General features: G+C 27.2%; 2 protein-coding genes and 1 long non-coding RNA gene across 5 annotated transcripts; 2 read left to right on the forward strand and 1 right to left on the reverse strand.

Annotated features, from left to right (window-relative positions):
* The first annotated feature begins 450 nt into the window (after positions 1–450).
* Positions 451–8,736, forward strand: LOC132924296 (1,4-alpha-glucan-branching enzyme). The gene is made up of 14 exons (XM_060988520.1): positions 451–811; positions 1,009–1,175; positions 3,290–3,405; positions 3,482–3,607; positions 4,524–4,668; positions 4,745–4,835; positions 5,457–5,666; positions 5,730–5,801; positions 5,863–6,034; positions 6,092–6,301; positions 6,629–6,800; positions 6,862–7,046; positions 7,120–7,368; positions 8,437–8,736. Exons 1-14 carry the CDS (start codon positions 699–701, stop codon positions 8,482–8,484), a joined length of 2,076 nt encoding a protein of 691 aa, XP_060844503.1. The 5' UTR covers positions 451–698; the 3' UTR covers positions 8,485–8,736.
* A 331-nt stretch (positions 8,737–9,067) lies between these two features.
* On the reverse strand, positions 9,068–18,372 carry LOC132924297 (CTTNBP2 N-terminal-like protein). Of its 3 annotated transcripts, none has more exons than XM_060988524.1 (10): positions 17,896–18,372; positions 17,020–17,135; positions 16,849–16,950; positions 16,564–16,785; positions 14,534–14,713; positions 13,096–13,256; positions 12,668–12,783; positions 10,894–10,995; positions 10,519–10,601; positions 9,068–10,444 (listed from the first exon to the last, which is right to left on the reverse strand). In XM_060988524.1, the coding sequence occupies exons 2-10, from the start codon at positions 17,107–17,109 to the stop codon at positions 10,025–10,027; spliced, it is 1,476 nt and encodes a 491-aa protein (XP_060844507.1). In that variant the 5' UTR covers positions 17,110–17,135; positions 17,896–18,372; the 3' UTR covers positions 9,068–10,024. The 3 variants fall into 3 exon arrangements, with proteins under 3 accessions (XP_060844507.1, XP_060844506.1, XP_060844504.1); XM_060988523.1 differs by having other exon boundaries at positions 17,677–18,372; XM_060988521.1 differs by having other exon boundaries at positions 17,641–18,372.
* A 98-nt stretch (positions 18,373–18,470) lies between these two features.
* On the forward strand, positions 18,471–20,382 carry LOC132924298 (uncharacterized). Its single transcript, XR_009661307.1, has 2 exons — positions 18,471–19,682; positions 19,741–20,382. It is a non-coding gene; the product is annotated as an uncharacterized LOC132924298 (long non-coding RNA).
* Positions 20,383–22,395: the final 2,013 nt, after the last annotated feature.

The following is a 22,395-nucleotide window of genomic DNA, read 5'->3' on the forward strand; positions in this document are numbered from 1 at the left end:
TATATATATATATTATAGTACATAGGTACGTATTATAATTATTATTGTTTACAGTCGGCTCTGAGCGTTATCTACTATTCCGACGATGACGACGACGTCAAACAACAAGTGGTTCGCGGGCAGCAGCAGGTCGTCGCGGCTAAAGGTTATAATATATATTATACTAATATTATAATATTATAAGATACACCACATCCATAATACCTCTAAATAGGTTATACGGCCGGCCGGCTGTACAATATTATTACCGTACTAAATCGTGTATACTAACAATTTATATATATATAATATATATGTATAATCGTACATACATATCGTATATACACAATATGAAATACATAATAATTAATAATTATTGAAGCCTGAAGGTATATTACAACGAACGCGATTGAGGCTTATCTGCACGGTGATAATTGTACGTATTTATTTTATTTTTAAGTATTATACAACTTGTTTTCTACGTTCGGCTTATAATAAACCGCGCCGGACGCTTATCTGAATGCCATTTCCCACGTACTATAGCAACTATAGTCGCCGTTGAACCGCTGCCAATAGTAAACCACTCGTACGACACGCGCCTACCTTCAAGGGCCAACGCTGAACGAAAACAAAACTTGGGAAAGTTTCCAAAAACCTTTTTTTTTTCAATTTTTTTTCGTCGCTGGTTGGCTGCCAATTAATTCCTCGTCCCGACAACTATGGGTGGCAAACACTCTAAAATGGATCCCATGGACGTCGAAGTGCCCGAACTTCAACAACAGCTGGATCGCGATCCCTATTTGAAACCCTACGAAAGGGAATTCAAACGCAGGTGAATGATAATACTACAGTTGTTTTTTTAAACTCACTGCCTATGATAACTATCAAAATATATTTAGTATTATTATTATTTTTTAAATTAAAATCGTAAATATTTGTTTGAAAAAAAGAACCAATTTCTCGAGTGTTAAAAATTCGGTTTACATTGGTTAAATGCCTATTTTATCGGTTATGTTTACTTTCTTTTAGGTATGCATGCTTTTTGGACTATTTGGAAAGAGTTAAAGAAGAGTCGAATTTAGAATCGTTTACTACGGGTTACAAAACATTTGGTGTTCATTTTAATAATGATGGGTCTGTGTATTGCTTGGAATGGGCTCCGGGAGCTAAACAACTCTATCTCACTGGTGACTTTAGTGAGTATTCATTATTTGTATATATCTATTTTTAATAATTTAATTAATTTAACACTACTTATATAGGCTATACTGCTATAGGCTTAAAGTTATAAGCTAGTGGCCTAACTAAGATACTGGGGCTTCCGTAAAATGTAATTTCTAGGTCCCTAAAATTAATACTTAAGCATGTTATAATTATTTATAATTGTTTTCTGTTCACTCAATAATTTCTTACATTCTTCTTCTTTATTTTATTACCACCAAAAATTTAAAAAAATATATGTATGAAAATTATTTTTATATTTTTGAAACTATTAAAAAATCCCAGTTTGTCTTAGTATAATTTATTAAAGTATTATTATGTTATAGGTAAATCTTTTATTTTATACAGTAAAAAAAAAATTTAAATATTTAAATAGGTGTTTTATATTATTTATATTTTGAATATGTTATTAGTACTTAACAAAAGTAGTTAATTGCACCTAAATAGTACTTAATAGAAAATTAATCATTTTCATAAATGTCTAAAGTCATAATTATTAGTTATTTATCACTAAAAATCTCTTGATATTTTAATGTTTAATTCTTGTAAGGTGTAAATAATCTCCATTTTTAAACGTATACCTAAAAATAACCGAAAACAAAATATTAAACACAATAATTTAACAAAATAACAAAATTGCTGTACTCAAGGAGACCAAACATTTATAAAATACAATTTTTTTTTGCATGGGTATAAAGAATTGTTTATAATCATTTATAGATATTAGTTTGACTTAAGTATGTAGGTACACTATCCACTTCTAATACACTCATAAACTCATAATTTTCTAGTAAACATATTTTATGAGTTATTTTCTTTACCTTTAAATAATAATATTATCAAATAAGTACAATTTTATCTAATTTACATTATACAAATAAATTAGAAGTTTTAATTAAAACTTTAAAATTATTATTTGATACAATGAAGATAGTATATTATTATATATACCAATATATAGATATTAGATATTGATATAAATATTGTGCTATATTATTAATTTTCAGATAATATAAAAACCAAGGTCAGAAAATAATATTAGTGCGTTTTTTGTTTCTATAACATTAATATAGTATTTTATACCAACACATTGTATTGTTATTATTCTAATTACATAGTAGGAGATATGGAACACGAGTTTTCTCTGATCTGGAGCCCTAATATTAGGCATTGCCATCTATCCTAATTATTGCAACAATATATTAATTTTTACACACAAAGTTTTTTTAAAACTTACATATTTCAAAAATTAGGTATATATTTAAAAAAAAAAATTGAAGTTATCTTTTTGTGGTATAGTAAGTTTTAAGGATACCTCGTCATCGAGTAAGCCACTGTAATTACTGTGTTTAACTTGAATTTGACAATACATTTATTAATATTACTATAAGTAATACGGAAGTTTGAACTAATTTTTCAATTAATATTACATATTATATTATAACAACACTGTACCCATTACCTACCACAAAGTATTGTTCTAACATAAAGTTAGTCTAAATATTTGGAGAAAAGAAGTGTTGTATTTTGAAATAATAACCGCAAAAATGAAAAGTTTCAAATTCCTGCAGTTAATAAATCATTTTAATTAGAATAAAATAGCTAAAATTGTATAAATATTCAATGTTATGTATTAAAATTTAAATTTAAAATCATTTTTAAATAACCACAAAAAACAAAATCGATTTTTGTAAAAATTAGGTAACATTAAATGTTCCATTTTCTGTAATATTTTTAAGTATTGCCTATTTATTTTTAAAGCACTAGACATTTTTTACTTTTGTCCCGTTACAGTATTAACTAGATCCAATTTATTACCATATAAACCACCTCAAAAGTTATAGATTTTTTACTGCTATGTTACGGTATATAACTTTTGACAAAAAAACACATCATTATTAGACCAATGTATTCAAAATTCTGCTCAAAATCTAAAAGTTTTCTACTGATTAAAAATATATCATGCTTGTTGTCTAGTATATTAATTTAATATATTATGTTATTTTAGTTCAAAATGCGCATAATATAATAAAAGAGTTATGAATTTTAATAAATGAACATTAGTTAATAATTATATACCTAAATATAGATAATTGGAACAGAGAAAATTATCCCTACAAAAAGCTTGAATATGGAAAGTGGGAATTAACTATACCACCAAACAGTGATGGAACACCAGTTATTAAACACTTATCTGAAATAAAGGTAGTTTAATTTTAACATTTTATTCATTATTATTATATAAAATTTAGTATGATGGTATTAACCTAACCTATTATAGATAGTAGTTGAATCTCATCATGGTGAAAAAATGGATCGTATATCACCATGGGCAACTTATGTATTGCAACCCCCTCGTGAAGAAGGGGTAACATTTAAACATAAAGTTTGGAATCCATCAGATAATGTAAGTGTCTAAATCTTTTATTGTATCTTAAAAAAATTTTATTATATTTTTATTTAAAATAAAAACCAATTTATAATGAAAAATAACAATTGAAATATAAAAAGCTAAAAAATGTCAACTTTTAAATTGTCATCACAATAAAATATCAGAGTATAAAATATTTTTAAATTACAAAAAAGTAATCAAAATATTTTAATTTATAATTATTATAAATTATTGTAAAATAAAGAATGTAAATTAAAAATTATGATATTAATTATTATGTAATATGTACAGTAATAATTATTGAATATGTGTATTATTTACCAGTGTTATACACAATATACCTAAACAGAATTTATTTTATCAATGTTATGAGTAGGGCTAGGGACTTCATTCCTTAAAAAACCTTAAAATATGTATGCATTTATGCCTTTAAAAATTACCAAATATGCTATTAAAATATGCACTAAAAAAAATAAATAACAGTATTTAATAAAAACCTTTTTATTTTAATATGTAGACTCATAACTTATGAGTATATGTGAATATGAATGTCATATGACATATATGACTGATTGGCCGAACTTAAAAATGTGACATGAACATAATATAATAGGCAATTTTGGAACTTAGTAAAATTATCAGTAAATAACCTTAAACATTTATTTTAAAAATAAACATTTTTTTTCTGGAATGAATATATCATATACCTACTACATTTTTTTTATTGGCCAGTTATTCAAACAATTTCTACATTTAAAAGTGGATATAGAAAAAATAATTAGAAACCAAACAAACTCATATTATTTTATTATAATTAATAGATAAGTTACATTCAATATATATGTATAAATATTATTTATATAAGTAAAATAAACATAATTGTTTGTAATTGCAATTTATTAAGTTATAAAACAAATTTTTTTTTTTTAAGATATATCAATTTAAATATCCTAAAGTACCAAAACCAACTAGTTTGCGAATATATGAATGCCATGTTGGAATTGCCACATCAGAATATAAAGTTGGAACTTACCAAGAATTTAAAGATTGTATGTTAGATCGTATTCTGGATTTAGGTAAGAACCAACCATACATATTATACAATATTTAATGTAACTTAATTAAAAAAAATATTTTTTTATATTATTCAAGGATATAATACAATCCAAATAATGGCCATTATGGAACATGCATACTATGCTTCTTTTGGATATCAGGTGACAAGTTTTTATGCTGCTTCGAGGTAATTGTACTAGTGATATATTATTGACTATCATACTATGATGCAGTATTGATTTAATTGTACACATACTCAGTAGCGAAATGGGAGAAAAAACAGCCCAGGAAAATCATAGTTTTTTAGCGGCCCTCATTACACTAACGGCTCTTTATATGTATATATACATAATTATTATATACTTTTGTAAACACAATTTCGTTTTTAAATTTTTAAATATTTTAATTAATTGATATAAAACAAAATAAAATAAATAACTATTTGAGATTCTATTTTTAAACTTGTTAAAATAACAAACACGGACTGGCTGAACACAAACCGTTCCAGCATTTTGAAATAATCAGAAACCTGGGTTTTTAATGTTTTTATGTTTAATAATATACATACTTATTACTTACTAGGTAATATTTATAATTTATAATTTCTGAATAATAATATTAATAAATATATATTTTATACGAGCAGCGGCCCACTGGGTAATTTCCCGGTATCCCGGTCATCCAGTCTGCCACTGCATATACCAGTTTTATTGAAAAATAAAATATTTTTTCCTATTTGACAAATATTTACTGTCCCATTTAATAGATTAATTTAATGTTTAAGTAAAAAAGTTAATTTTAATTTCAGTCGCTTTGGAACACCAGAAGATCTAAAAGAACTAGTTGATGTTGCTCATAGTAAAGGTTTATATGTCATGTTAGATGTTGTACACTCCCATGCATCAAAAAATGTACTGGATGGTTTGAATCAGTTTGATAGTACAGATGCTGGTTACTTTCATAGTGGACCTAATGGAAGTCATCCCCTTTGGGACAGCAGACTTTTTAATTATTCTGAGTAAATAAACTTTTATATTTTTATTAGTTTAAAGTTAAATGTATGATTATTATTTGATCATAGGTATGAAGTATTACGATTTTTATTATCAAATTTGCGATGGTATATTGAAGAATATAATTTCGATGGCTTCAGGTAATAAAATCATATTAATTATTATAAGTATAAAACAACATATAATTGTATTTTGTATTAGATTTGATGGTGTAACGTCTATGTTATACCATTCTCGAGGTGCTGGTCAAGGGTTCAGTGGACATTATGATGAATATTTTGGTCTTAATGTTGATACAGATGCATTGATTTATTTGATGTTAGCAAACTATATGCTCCATAAATTCTATCCCAATTGCATAACTATAGCTGAAGTAAATAAGTATTTAACAATTTACAAGGTTTATATTTTCAATTTTATATTGATTTAGGATGTGTCTGGAATGCCTTCATCGTGCCGACCTGTAAGTGAAGGAGGACTTGGATTTGATTATCGTCTAGGAATGGCTATACCTGATATGTGGATTAAGCTACTAAAGGAGGTTCAAGATGATGATTGGAATATGGGAAATATTGTACATACACTTACAAATCGAAGATGGATGGAAAAAACAGTTGCCTATGCTGAATCTCATGACCAGGTTTATATTATATTAAGGCTCTGTTTTTATAGATGACTGATAAAATGTATGATGATTTTAGTTATTCATTTAAATACTTGATGGTAGGTACTATTTAACTCTTCATTAATTTTTTTTTAATTTACATGCTAATGAATAATTAAAAAAGTATTAATTAAATATTATTTAATATAATTTTCTACAGTTGTCTAGATTTATTATTTAATTCAAACATGCTTTTAGATCAACAGTAGTTATAACATTTATTTTTGAGTCAAAGAATCAGTCCACTAAAGAATAAAAAAAAGCTATAATTATTATATATGTACACTTTTACATATTATTTAGGCTCTTGTTGGAGATAAAACAGTTGCATTTTGGTTAATGGATAAAGAAATGTATACACACATGGCTGTCTCAAGTGATCCGTCTTTAATTATTGATCGTGGAATAGCATTACACAAAATGATTCGGTTAATCACCAATAGTCTTGGTGGTGAAGCATATTTAAATTTTATTGGTAAAGTATTGTTAAATTGTAGCAATTAAATTATTAGTAATAATTTTTTCTGATATAATAGGTAATGAATTTGGCCATCCAGAATGGTTAGACTTTCCTCGTGACGGTAATAATAGTTCATATCACTATGCCAGGCGACAGTGGAATTTAGTCGATGATGAGTTATTAAAATATAAATTTTTAAACAATTTTGATAAAAGTATGAATCATTTAGAAAATAAATATGGATGGTTAAATGATAATCCTGTAAGTATTTTAATGTTATAATAATTGTAATTAGATAAAATATTATTTCAAAATAAAATGTTTCATATTTTAGGGATATGTAAGTTTAAAGCATGAAGGTGATAAAATAATTACATTTGAAAGAGCTGGTTTATTGTTTGTATTCAATTTCCATCCAACCAAGAGTTTTACAGACTACAAAATTGGTTTAAATTTGTCAGGCTCATTAAAAATAGTTTTGAATAGTGATAATGCAGAATATGGAGGACATTGTCGCATTGATAACAATATTACATATCCAACTATCAATGGCGACTGGAACGGTAGACAAAATCATATTTTCGTAAGTAAAAATATTTTAAAAGGTTTAATTTCATGATTAACTTATTAAAGTATTACCAACTCCAAATTGTATTATTAATATATATTTTCCTTTGGAACCATTAGCATTGTGAACTAGGTATGCATAATAATATTGTTTGGGAGTGAATAAAAGTACATATTTTAAAAAAATGAGAAAAAAAATCAATATTTCCAAGTGTAAACAAATTTGTTTTTAATAATGAATTAAAAACTTACACGTTGTAAAATAAACAATTAAATATTTTAATTATAATACATAAAAAAAAAAATTATATATAAATATATATCATAAACTCACACTATTTTCTAAATATTATGGAATATTAAAAAATGTATAGGTTTTTTTTATTAATATGTTGGCAAGTGTAAACTATCACATCTAATGTTATGTTTAACTTTTTTAAAAGAAAAATGAATATATTTATTCATAACAATATTTATATGTTATTAGGCTTTATAATCCTTAAATATTAAACATTATTTTTAAATCTCTAATTGGCACAGGTTTTCAAGAAATTTTTATTATTTATGTTGTGTAAATGTTTAGTAATATGCAATATATTCTTACTATATTTAGGTCGATTAGATTAAATTAAATTAAACAAATTATTTTAAGACAATAGCTATAGATTTATCATAAAAATCAAAATTTTTGTACTATTTAAAAACCGGCAACTCAGTTTATTTAATTACATTTTTTTTGTTAAATGTAATCAAATCTATTCAAATTGAATACAATTTGATTATTATTTAATTAACTAGTTACACCTACCTTAAAAAAAAAAACAAATTATTAATGTATTTGATGTACATTGTTGAGACATTTAACAAATTGGATATGTTGAATGTTTTATTTAAAAATCAAAAAATTAATTAAAAAAAAAAAAAAATATATATATTAACAATTTAATATTTAACTAGTAGCTACTTATGTCCATGTTTCTCTCCATTTTTTTTAGACATTCTAATTAATAACAATATTTAATTAATTATTGCTAAGTATAAATAAAAATGGTGTTTTTATTAAATCTTTTTTTATATTTTATAGCTATATTTACCAACAAGAACTGCACTCGTGTTTTCTACGTCAAACTGAATCATTGAAATTATGCTGGGCTGCTTTAGCAAGTTATGATATAAGAACTACTCAATTTTTACAAAATTAATATTACTTCATATATTTTACAATTTTTATTTTAAAGAATTAAATTTAAAAAGTCTGATTTTGTTTTAAAAAGAAAATTTACCAACTCTATAATTGTTTGAAATTATATTTAAAATCCACTTATATTAATTATTTTTATTATTTGTACTATACGTGGAATAATAAAAAGAAATACCTACTTAATTGTTTACCAATATTATGTCAACAGTGAATAGTAAAATTTTACATAAAAAAGGTTATAAAATGACTTATGATTAAATGAATATGTTAGTTATATATTTTTCCTCTAATGTATATTATTATTTAATGATTTGGTATGTTTTTAATAAAACTACGGTTATTTCTGTTAGAAGAAAAGTTTTCACAAGTTATAAAAATAATAATATATTTTTAAGTGACAAATAATTTTTATTAGGCTGCTTGTAAATAGTCTTATTTTAAATTGGAAATCTATATAACAAAAAAAAAATTGAATTCTAAACAAGGTTATAGAATATTATTTATCATTAAGCAATTATTTTGATGTACTATTTAAAATAACAATATGTATTATAATGACAGACCTTAAACTCATACTCTACTTATATTAGTAACATTATGTGTCATGAGCTGATATAAAGCGCGCGATTTACAATGACCGTTGTGGCAATATACAAACGCAGTTAAATACATATATTTTCATAGTAATAATATGTAGTTTAAGTTTATATTACCACCAACATTTAAATTCACAAAGCTGATCTAAGATTATAATTTAACCATGTCATCATATTATTTGAAAGATAATAATTTAAAGATGTAATTTTATAATTCATTTTTATGGTAACTTGTCCAAAGTATTTGAGTCAAAACCTTTAATACAATAACAATTATGTTATTTAATGAGTTTAAAATTTATTATGATGTTATATTTTAAATATAAAGTGTAAAGCATTTCATGTTTTAAATAACACACCTTAAAATTTAAGACTAATTATTTTCATAATTGTACAACATAAAATCAAGTTAACAGAATATGAGCAGTGTACTATATACTTTGATAACAACTATAAAATGCAAGACATAATTCTTACATTATATTATCAACCATAATTTTTAGAATATCATTTAATTTTAAAGCTTGCCTTGATTACCAAGTTATATAAGATGCACGGTCTAGGAACTTTTTGATATTTAGTACGCCAAGAAATAATTTGTAATATTAAATTAATTAAGTACAATTAAAATAAAACTATCGTAATAACCCAATTATGAAATAAATCAATCTCAAATGATTATTTGTTACATTCAATAAGAAGTATTTAACAGTAAAATATGATTAATATAAACTTACTATTATTTATATTCACTAAAATTTACTACTTATCTATTTTGAGAATACAATTAAAGTCTTGTCAAGCAAACACATGTATAAAAATATGATTTTTATACGAAGTTTAATTCGCGGATTATGGTTATGGATTCTTGATGTCTAATTTTTTACCATTTCATCTGGCTTATCTACAGAAACAATTTCATTAGGCAACAAATTATTATGCCTAAGTTGAGAGTCTTTTTGATCTTTTTCAGCAGTAGAAGCAGTATTATCAGCAACTGATGTCTTTTTAATGAATGATATTAAATCCTTTTTTGGTGGTATAATTGGCTTATTAGGAGGTACTGGAGGTGGTGTCCCACGTCCCACAGTTGTTATTTGTTTCTTAATTAATCCAGGAATATTGCTTTCGGCTGTATTAGGGACCGACATGTTACGTTGAATACCAAACAATGATTTTTTGACTGTACTAGTTGATCCAGACTCTGACTGAATACTACGACCAAAAGAAATGGGATGTTTTTTAATGGTGTCTAAAGGTGTAGAACAATCTTCGTCGTCTTGAAGTTTATCTACCTAAAATATACAGTGTTAGCGTTATAAAATGTATAAAATGTTGTATTCAACAAATATAAAAAGGAACAAAATACCTGTATATCGTTAGTTTTACCACTAACTGGTTTCAAACAACGCAGACTTTGACCAGGATTTACTGATCGAGCAATTCCAGTCACTAAAACAAACACAAAAAAGAGGGAAATCAAACAATAAATTATATTATAAAATCGAAGAAAATATATTTAATAATTATATTTATTAAAAATAAAAAATATTTCAGTCAAATTCTAATGAAAGATTAAATAATTTAAGTGTTTCAAGATTTAAAAAGTGCGTAAAAAATATAATGTCTGTATTTAAATTTTGAAAATAAAAAAGATCACATTTTACGTAAATTCTGAATAATTTTGTCAAAAAGAATTAACCAAAATTATAAAGTATATCAAATAGAGTATTAAAAAAATTACTTGGACCAGAAACTCGAACGCTAGATGCAGTTGCTGTAGGTTGGACCACTTTAGCGACACTACTTGTTATTGGATCACTAGGTGAAGACATAACTCTTACACCTAAAATTATAAAATTACCATTGAAAATTATGCAATTACAATCATAAAATATTAATTTTTAAATAAACATCAAAATGTTGGTTTTTGTGATATAAGTAAATAATTTGTACATATTAAGAATACATACAAACATTGAAATTCAATAATACAGAATAAATATGTAACATGTAGGCTATTGGTAAATTGATTAAAATATATTTTAACTAGAAAAATTAATACATTGCCTAATCAAAACATTCTTTAGTTGTAGTAAACACGGACAATTAGTGTGACGTCACGTACGTTATTAATCCTTATCATCATTTTATTTTGAATCCAAACAAAACAAAATACACATTTTAAATGTAAATAAAATAAAATAAGTTTGTAAGTCGTAGTCTTTTAAGACAGCTAAATCTATTAGATATATTCACAAAAGAAAAATGCAAAATAAAAAAAATTTTCGAAACTGTTTTAAATTGTTTTAACAAACAAAATTTATTTGATAATTTATTTTATATACATTTTAAATAAGTATCTTAGTTTGTTTGGATCCAAAACGATTCAATTGATAAAATTTGATAATGTGTATGATGTAAGCACTAATCGAACGTTTAGTTAGATTATAACTTAAATTATTAAAAAAAATTGATAAAATTACAACTCAAGTATTAACTTAAAAATATACAATATTTCTAGTCAATTTAATATATATTGATGACTATTCCTTTTTATGTACTTTTATAGGTACATAAAAATTAAATTATAAAGAGAATTATAATATAAAAATAATATAGCTATATTAAGAATTCAATTGGGGAACCAATATTCTTGATAGTATTTCAACTCGAGCTTATATCAAACTTAATATTATTAACTCGTAATATAATAAATTAAAATAAATAAATTAAACTTATAAAAAAAGAAATTAGTACTAATAAGTCTAATTTTATGTTCAGTAAATTTGATTTAACTCAAAGTTATAACAATCATATTCTATTTTAAAATTATGAAAATTATATGTAACATGTGAGTTTTTATTAGTTTTTTTTTATAATGTTCTATAAAAGTTTGTTCAATATTTTAATTAAAATTAATCAAAACAAAAAAATATTTAATAAAAATGTAAAAATACTAAAGCCATATATAATAAAAAAAAATGTTAAATAAAACAAAAAAATTATTATAGTTTTTATTGCTAGAGCTGGACTAGATAATTCAATTTAGTCTAGAATATATGAATAATTTTACATATTAAGACTTGTTAGGCAGACACATTTATATTATTTTATCTTATTTAATACAAAATTGTTTAACAATAATTTAACGCGGAGTTTACCTGTGTTAGTCACAATAACAAAATTAATTTTACCAAAAAACTGTATAGGTATTAGGTAGTCTCGATAAATAATAAGCACTGATTTTGTAGAACCTTAATCGAATTTGTATCTAGGTTAATATAAAACTAGGTAAATACAACAAAAAAACATGTTATTTCATAAACAACAGAGCTCTAATTTTAACTTATATGGTTTAGTTTTTAAATATTCGGATAAAAACTATAATTTAATATATAACAATCGTAATAATAAATGTATAGAAACTTTAAATTAAAAAACTTTTAAATTACCAATTAAATACATTATATCATATAAAACTGGAATTAAATATAAAAATAAATTTATATGATTACCTGAAGATTTACTGGAAAGCTCCATCAAATTATTATGAAGTGCTTCACTTAGTTCTTTTTCTAATGAAATAATCTCATTTCGACATTTTGCCAATTCCGCTTCTAAAGCACATGTTCTATAACATCAAACATTAATATTTATAAAAGTCTATACAATCAGTTTCACAATTTTACTAAAGCCTTCCTCTGAATTTAAGTTAGGTAATAATAAACCTTATTTATGAGTAATGCTTAATAATCAGTAAGTAAATAGCAATAGCTAATTGTGCTATTACTCTGACAAATATACTCTGCGCCACGAGAGACCGCAACTTTAATGGCAGTTACTGCTATGAGACTGATTGTAGACTACAGTCTGTTTTAGTCACTTCCAGGTTGTGGTCTCTCATATTCCAGAGAATAGCATCTACAATTTTTAAACAATTTACTTTTTTTCTTCTGAACTTAAAGCTGCCATCATCTTTTTACTTTCAGTATCAAATAAAGCCAATTGTTTTTCTAATTCTGCTTCCATCTGTAATGACTTTTTACTTTCTTCTTCCAGCCCTTCAGCCATTGAATCAATTTTACTTTTTTCTTCACTTAATATCTAAAATAATAATTAAAATAGATTTTACCAAAAAATTGTTATTTATTATTTTAGTTTTAAAAATAATTTTAAATGCTAAATATTATGATAACTGATAGGTAAAAAACTATTAAATTAAGAAAAATATACAGTCTTCAATGAATTTTAAAAGAAATTTAATTTGGAAATTTGAAATTTTTACTTTTTTAAGTAAACTTTTATAAATTACAATATTAAGGATGTAACGACCTTTATGTGTTTTCGCCATCTTAATAAACATAAAACATGATAAATTTGCATCTACCAAAATCAACTTTTAAACTACACTAGTATTTATCTATTATCAAATTTAAAGGCAAAAATATAATATATGTTTTCTCATTGTTTTGTTATAACTTATAACTTATAAGTATAAAAAATATTGAAATATTTATAGCTTGCTTTAAAATGAAAATAATGAAATTGGAATTAATACTTTAAACACAAAATTTGAACTATTTTATTGATATTAAACATTACATACCAGATATTTTTAGAATATGATCAACTGACACAAAGAATGATAATTTTTGAATGAGGATTACAGCTTTTATAGTATGTCTCGTTGTTAGTTATTGTAAATTTAATTAGTTTTTATAGTAAGTAATAACTTATAACTTTACAAGATATGAGTAAAAAGTAATAATAAAAATTAAATACAGACATACCAATAATATATAAAATTAATTAAGATTTTTAAAAAGGCTCAAATATATATGTAAAGTTTCATAGTTTAATACAAATTCTGAATTAATCATTTTTTTTTATATTAACTAAAATTTAATTGTGATACTTTAGGTTATTATATTTTATTGAATATTTAAATTATTATAATAAATTCTTAGAAGTTATATTCAACATATTATTTTATCAATCAAAACACTTTAGTGTAAATTACCTTACTTCTATATGTGTGGAAAGTGATCAGTGAATATCAAATGTTCTAAATTTGAAATAAAACTAATGAGAAAACATAAATAATACTCTTGTTCTTGAATTTTATAATACATTAATTTACTATAATATAAACTAATATAAAATGGATTCTTCTAGATGAAATTTTTTCGTAAGACAGATAAAATATTTGTAGGAACACATCGTTTTAATATGAAAAGAAAACTATTCATATAATATTTGCATTTATACTATATTGTTAAAATAATAATTATTAAATAAACTTCTAGTATTGAAATCAATAACAATGGTTAAAAAGATAGAACAATAACATTAATAATAGTAGTGATAAAAATAGGCATTACTTGTCCAAGATCTTCAGAACGTTTTCTTTCTTCAATATATTTCATTACAATTTTTTTTCTCTCAGCTAGTAAAAAAAATACGATTTGTTTGTGTTTTAATCGTTCTTCTTCAAAAGTATTGTGCAATTTTTTGTATTCATATTGTAATTGTTGTTTTTTTAATCGCTCTAGATCTAATATCTAAATTAAATAAATACAAAGAAACAAAATGATTAAATATAATAATTGTCTATATCAGAAGTTCTCTAACTTTTATTTACGCAAACTACTTATGTGTACTATATATCAGTCATGTAAAACTTATGACTAAAAATAGAACTATCCAAAATTTCAATAAAATCTATTTACACAAAACATAAAAAAAAATTATATATTTGTTACAAATTTAATATTAATAAAAATAGTACCGATCATCAGTGTCAAATGGTATTGCATAAAAATAAAATCTGAGATAGAAGACCCCAATAAACAATGAATTTGTTACATTAAAAATATGAGACAAATTGCATATACTTAAATACCTAAATCTTACAGATTACCATTGCCTACATCACCCATCTAAATTATGTATTACATTTGTAATACTTAAACATAGTGATCGGCACCACTGTGCTGAGTGAAGCCAATTATTGGCGTCCCCTATCTTGACTAATAATATGTAATGTTAGCAAGATCAATAAATAATAATTTATAACTAATTTTTGTTATAATATAATAAACTATATAAATTGAAAACGTACAATGGGTAAATGGGTTATTGTGACTACCGCACGCCGTGAATACTATTATATCTAATGTCGTTACAATTTTATTGTAATAAATGGATTTACGTAGGGCATAGCGTTATTATATAGTATTTATTCTATATTTCGAAAAACTGGCAGGGTAACTTTTAGAACAGTGGACTTTGGTAGAACGGCTGTAACATCATAATACTTAATCACGACCACACTGCTATGCTTATTTTTCAGTTCTTTTTGTACTGACGATTATTTAGCAATGGATCTGTGGAGCTTATCAACTACCGAAAAAGATACAATAGCTTTTTTTCAAGAAAATAACATTTTACCACAAAAACAAATCAGTTCTAAAGGTTAAAAGGCAAAACTGTATTTAGGAAAACAAGTGTTTTGGAAGTACAATGTGAAAACTCATCAAAAAAAAAGTTAACATGCATGTTGACAAATTGTTTACGAATAATTGCATTTGAAAACTGTACATTTCATATTTAATAGACAGTAAAAACACTTAAAACTTTGTAATAATACAGTAAACGATTCATGATTGGAATAATTATTTACGGGAAGTATATGCTATAAGTTTGAGTGAAAAAAAAAATAAAAAATTGGAGGAAAAGAGAACTAGTGGAAATTAACGAAAGCTTGTTCACTTAATGTAAAAATAATTGTGAAAGAGTACTACCACAGCAATGGATTTTCGGGGGAATATGTTGTAAAACAAAGGAGACATTTTTAGTAGAAGTTCCTGTTTGGTCTTCTGCTACTTAGATGTCATAAATACATAAAAACATAGAGAAAGGGACCAGCATTTCACAGTGAATCATTCTTATAATTTTGTGGATCAAAGTACACAAATTCACATACAAAATATAGAAAAACATTGGGGTTTGGCGAAATAGAAAAACAAACGTCATAGATGTACAGCAAGACACCATTTAAAATACTACTTGGCAAAATGTATGTAGAGGAATATTCATAAAGAAGACCAGTTCAACATGTTACTTCATTGTATTGCAAAATATTGGTCACTAAAAATTGAATATTAAACTGTTAAAACAGATTAAATTGACATGATAACTAATAACAGTTAGTAGTAGTTACCTATTTTATAAATTTTACGTATTATAGAGATATGCATTGCAGCATGCGTTTGTCACATAGAGTTATACTCTATGATTTATCACCAAGGTAGTTGTGATAAGGTGATAGCAGTCACAATAATCCATAAGTACCATTGAAGATGTTAGACTTAATTGTTCAAAAAGTGATTAAATTTTAAGTTTACTTTACCTTTCGATGCATAACTTGATTATCTTTTAAGACATTTGCTATCCTTAAATGAGTTCTTCTTTGCTGTAATACAAGATTTTCAAGCGATCCTAACTGTTGATATGAAAGACTATCATTATTTGTTTCAAAGGTAGCAAAGCAATCACGTTGTAAAGCTGCTAATGGATCTTTGACAACACGATCACTACCTCTGTTTCTTAACATACATTGTACTTTTTCACACTGTTTGGAAATATAAATAGAATTTAACAAGAATTTATCATATTGTAAACCATTATGTATTACCTTTAAAGTTGCAATAACAATATCTCTTGCTTGAAGTTCACCCTCTAAATAGCTTAAAAGCTTTAATAAATCAGACTTATTTAAATCCATTTTTGGAATTTTCTAAAAAAACATTAAGATTAATATTATGAGTAATTGATTGAAATAAATAAACGTAAAATGTTGGTCTACCTTTACAGTATTTCTATCACTATTCTGACGTCCTTTGGTTTCATTTTGAGAACTATTACAGTTTATTGAATTTTCATTCTTGGTAGTCATAGTGCAAATAAATATTGTACATTATCCTAACAAAAAATAAGAAGTGTTACTTAAAGACAAAGCAAAGTTTATAATGTTTAGATATGACACTCTTTATTTATCCTATTAAAAAAAAAAAAAACTGAAGACATTATGGTAAATATATTATTGATGAAAATAATCTTTTTCAAAAACATTAAATATCAGGTAGGTAACTTACTATGCAACAGTAAGTACACAATATAACAAATCTTATGAATAATTAATAATAATTGAGTTATTCTAAGTGCAAAACACGGGTGTACGTTACATGTCACCTCTGAAGCCAGAATCATAATTATCATACATCTTATAATATTTATGTAAAATTAAATTTGTCATCACTTTGCCTACAAGTCGAACGTACTCAAGAATAAAAGCCACAATGTAACGTGCACCGCTTGCGACTCTAAACACGAATAAAGGTTTGACTAACAGAATATCAATGGGGACAGTGGTTAAAATTGTGATGTATTTGCCGATGAGCAACAACATAGTGACTAGCAGTGGTACCTATGGTAATCAATCGAACGGTCTGGTGATTCGCACCTCGAGAAACGTTGTGTAAACCATTGATGTAACGATGAATCGCCGACAGTGGTCGACGGTGTGCAAACACGATCGAAACAATATTACAGTCGTGATGCGTGCACGCACTCACTCTCTCGTACCAATCGTGTCGGCGGCAGCTATGCGGACCTGTGGAGACGCCCGACGTCCCAACAGTACCGGGAGACGAGGGACAGAAACGGCGTTGGGATAGCGTACCTGGTGGCGACGCGACGCATGACCACTACGACGGGGCGGAGTTCATGCCGATGCCGATGAGCGGTCGACGACGGGACGGTGAAACGGTAGAACCGGCGAAAAACGCAGCAGCAAACCGGAAAAGACGTGAAGAAAACGGTGCGCACGTTTCGAACAACCGGATGACTCGTCACTGGATCCACCGCCGTCCGTGATCTACGGAGATCGTCGTCATTCGCAGTTTTCACGCATCACTCGCGGTATCAATCTCCCAGGTCGCGGTACCGATGGGCGGGGCGCGGTGCGGCGGACTGGCGCGGAATTGATTAGACGGCCGCGATATTCGGCCGGCCGACCGTACCGCACACCGGTGCGCGTCCGAAAAACCGAAACTGTCGCAATTCGGGCGACGGCGAAACGTTCGGCGAACGCACCGGCGGTGCGTGAATCGGTCGGCCGCCGCCGACAGGTGTGCCGATCGCGCGAACCCCGCGTTTCACGACCGCGGAGCACAATGCCCGTACAATAATTATGTAAAATATCGTACCGTATCACATAATATTTTTTACGTGCGCGTATCACATGATTATCGAATGGCAAAACGTAGGCACGTAGCGCGCCTGTGCGTGCGCGCGCCGTCACGCACACGAGCACAAACATACGCACACGAACGCACCGCAGACGGGCCGCGCGGCGCACACCGTCGTCTATCGGCACGGCACCGCTCCCCACCAGACCACCACCCACCGGACCGTCAAACCCACCGAGTCTGCCGGTTACGGTGCCGCGTCGGTACATAATCTTTACGGTCAGGGTCAACGGAACGAAGCATGTGTTGTGTTGTGTACACTGTACGCGCGCTTTGTGTTAACCGGCCATATTGGAATGCTTGTAGTGATTGCACCACGGCCGCGGCGGTGACGGCGATGATATTGTGAACACACGGTGATGGACGGACTCAATGCGTGTACATCCGTCGATTAGATTTCCTCTGCGCCGGTGTCTGATAAAAATATAATATAATAATAATAATATATTATAATAATCGTAATGAAAGAATGACGAATAATGGATAAGACTGTGGAGAAAAAATTATTAAAACAATAATTATTGGTATATTCGGCACGACACGATAAATACCATTTGTAATAACGAAACGATATAATATATCGTAATCGTATCGTACGTCGGCGATTGCGATTTCCTTTTATTTTAATTTTTTTTTTTTTTTTTTACGGCACCGGCGACGACGACCGGGACACCGGAAACCCGCCACGACCGGCTGGCGCGATATAACAATATCGTGTCGCAGAAATTATTGTACGCGCGCGCGCACGGTTTTTTTTTTCTCTCCCCCGACATCAACGCGCGCGCCATTTACGCACCGAGATATTATATTATTATTATTCCATAGTACCGTACTCGGGCCGCCGGATCGTGTAAACACAACGTTACTCGCGCACTACGCACGCCGCCGGTCAGCCGGACAAAACGTCAAATAGTCATAGAGACACCCGTGTCCGAATACCCGTGGATCACAACAGTACGATAATTATTGTTATTAATGTGCTGCCTATCTCGTGGCGGCCAGTGAACGACGGCACCAACAATAACAACAACAACAATAATAACAACGCACTGATAATGATAATGCGACCGCCGCTGTTGGTGCAGCCGTCCGGACCGGATTCGACGATTCAAAGTGTTCGCAATTATTGGTAGTTTTAAACTATCGCGGGACATGACCCATGCAGTTCGGATTGGATGGTAACTGTACCCGCGCTGTGACATGTACCCAGTTTCGTCAGGTAACTAACAAAACCCACGACAATAAATAATAGTTATTAATCCCTCTAACAATAATAGAATTTACTATCACCTCGATTGGAGGACGGCCTCTGGGGAGGATCGAGCGACACACTTACTATACCGTCCGTCTTGTGCTATGTGCACTCGTCTAGAGCTCACCGGCTCTCTTGTAAAGCCGCCGTCGTGTGCGACACCATCTGCGCAATCAAGTATTGTGTCGTATTACGTAAAATTTAATCCTACGACGAGTATGTGATGCCAACAATACTTGTTCACGGTGTACTTGTAGACTCGGTCTCCGGTGTACTGTACACCTATATCATTTGACGCGGTTTCCTCTGAATCCAAACGATAAATCTGTTTTTAACGCTGTCACTATACCATTGAATTTTTGTTGGCTGTACAATCTACATGCATTTGTATAAAGTACGCTATTGCTTAAGGTCAAGGCCTAACATTATTAACTCAAACTAAACACAACTGTCAATGGCACTCGTTAATCAAAAATGCTGATAGTGCCTACTCGATTCGAATAAACAAAATTAGATTAATTAGCGTCAGTAGGTATTAAGTTCTTTATATGATACATATGTTTTTAAAACTCATATCAACACATAATTAACAAAGATAATAATATACTCCAATGTTACTTATTGTCTGTATAAAATTTATTGAATATAAGTATGTTTCAACATTTAATTAATTGTCTTAGTGTTAGATTTTTTTTTATGCTTTTTTTGAATGACCTAAAAGATTTTCATCTTATCATATTAAATTAATATATAGATTGGGTAAATAAATGTACACATTTATATATTTCTTCAAATATTGTTAAATTTTATCTAGTTAAAATAATTTTCTTACTCCTAAAAAGTCATAAGTATTGGTTAGAAAAGATTTACCTTTGGAAAATTTTGTTAGGTTGGACATAAAATAGTTAAAAAAAATTATCTCTCAATTGTAATATTATTACTATAATATTAGTGTAAGAACTTACATTTTATGCATAAATAGCTGTTCCAATTACCTAGCCTTATTACAGTTAGCCTGTTTATTTACCTAAAATACCTTTATCATTATATTATCCACAAAAAAATGCTTTATCAATGTAAATGTCTGATAACTTAAGCTGTCTATTAGTATAATAGGAATATATGATAATTTATGCACATTTATTAAAATCTGAATGAAGTTTTTGTATAATGCTTAAAAGTTTCTTAAAAATCTTATCTACTGTGGTTAAAAAAGTTCTAATATCAATCAACTTAATTGATTAATTTTATGTTTTATATTTTTTAATTTGTTTAGTGTTGATTATCTCTTATATAATTTATTAGGTATTTAAAATAATTGTCTTAAGTAGATTATTGATTAAATTATTAAGTCATTAGTACCCAATAGGTTTCTTAAGTTAATTTAAAAACAATTATCTAGCTATTAAATTGTGAAATAAATTTTCTATTAAATAACCATTTTAAGTTTTAGCCAGTTAAATATATGAATTATATATAATAATAATAATTCAGATTTAAGTAAGTTTAGTTGGTACATTGTGTTATTAATAATAACCAATTGATATTAATTTCTATTCATTTGAATTAGGTCACCTAATTCTTTAAGATTTTTTAAATAGATTATTGAACATTTAGCTTTTTATTATTGTGCCCAACATTTATTATTTATGTATTTCTCTTGATTAAAAAAAAGAAGAAGAAATCTTCTCAGTTAAGTATTAACTATTATTACTTTTTTTGATGATAATACTTGTTTTTTATTTTTAATGAAGCAATTGATCAATAAATATCAAGACAATTAATTTTAATTATTAAAATAGTAAATTACAAATATGTAACTACTATCTATATTCAAAATAATAAATGACATTTACAATGGGTAAAAATATTCATTAAAGAAATTAAATTTTGTGTTATTAATAGTGAATGTAAATAGAGATATGTATACCTAGTCGTTAGATATTTTAGGGGACCATTCTATAATTTGACTACAACTGAAATAAAGGAGTATTAGTTTCATTAACAGATGTTACTATTAAAGTTTGTTTTATGATATAATAGTACTTACTTTAGTATTGACCACTATATATGTGAGTAATTGTATTATAAATTAGATTTACTAAATAATGTTAAATGTTGAGAACCATTATTTAGTCTTAAATATCCTGCCGGCATAACGCCAAATTATTTGACGATGACTGTAAGGTAAAAAAAATTACCCAATGGAAATTCATTAAATTCCGCCATTAGAAATATTTTATTTTTCTTTAAATAGAAAATACCAATGTATGATAATTGGTAGTTAATTGGAATTTATTTTTAAATTTAAATAATAGGTAGCTTTATTACTACCTATAATGTGATTGTACTCTGTGATAAATTTAACAAGCTTTAATTTGTTTTATAGCTTATAGAACTATGATAATAAACCAATTCTCAATATTTATTTAGGCATATATTAATGTGTATATCTTTTGCTATACTCAATTAAAATAATCTCTACAGCTAACAAATATTCCAAGCTTACAGTTAAAATAATAATTAGTATGTTTTAAATTAATATATTAAAGTTCTTATATGTCGCAAAGTGTTAATTATTTTTCGTTTTTGTAATTTTATGAGAAGGCATCTTAATTTTAAAATATTCTCTTAGGTTAGGTTCGGTATTTTATTTAGTACTTTATTGTTTTAACAATAT

This window comes from Rhopalosiphum padi, chromosome 3 (genome assembly GCF_020882245.1).
Source record: "Rhopalosiphum padi isolate XX-2018 chromosome 3, ASM2088224v1, whole genome shotgun sequence".
NCBI classification, from domain to species: domain Eukaryota; kingdom Metazoa; phylum Arthropoda; class Insecta; order Hemiptera; family Aphididae; genus Rhopalosiphum; species Rhopalosiphum padi.

Bases quoted from the DNA above. Each gene is read 5' to 3' on its own strand.
- LOC132924297 (XM_060988524.1), bottom strand. From the start codon at position 17,109: ATGACTACCAAGAATGAAAATTCAATAAACTGTAATAGTTCTCAAAAT. The intron at 16,786-16,848 runs GTAATACATAAT...ATTTCCAAACAG, and splicing joins TTGTTATTGCAACTTTAAAG to TGTGAAAAAGTACAATGTAT. The intron at 12,784-13,095 runs GTAAATTGTTTA...TTGATGTTATAG, and splicing joins TTAAGTTCAGAAGAAAAAAA to AACATGTGCTTTAGAAGCGG.
- LOC132924296 (XM_060988520.1), top strand. From the start codon at position 699: ATGGGTGGCAAACACTCTAAAATGGATCCCATGGACGTCGAAGTGCCC. The intron at 812-1,008 runs GTGAATGATAAT...ACTTTCTTTTAG, and splicing joins GAAAGGGAATTCAAACGCAG to GTATGCATGCTTTTTGGACT. The intron at 7,369-8,436 runs GTAAGTAAAAAT...TATATTTTATAG, and splicing joins GTAGACAAAATCATATTTTC to CTATATTTACCAACAAGAAC.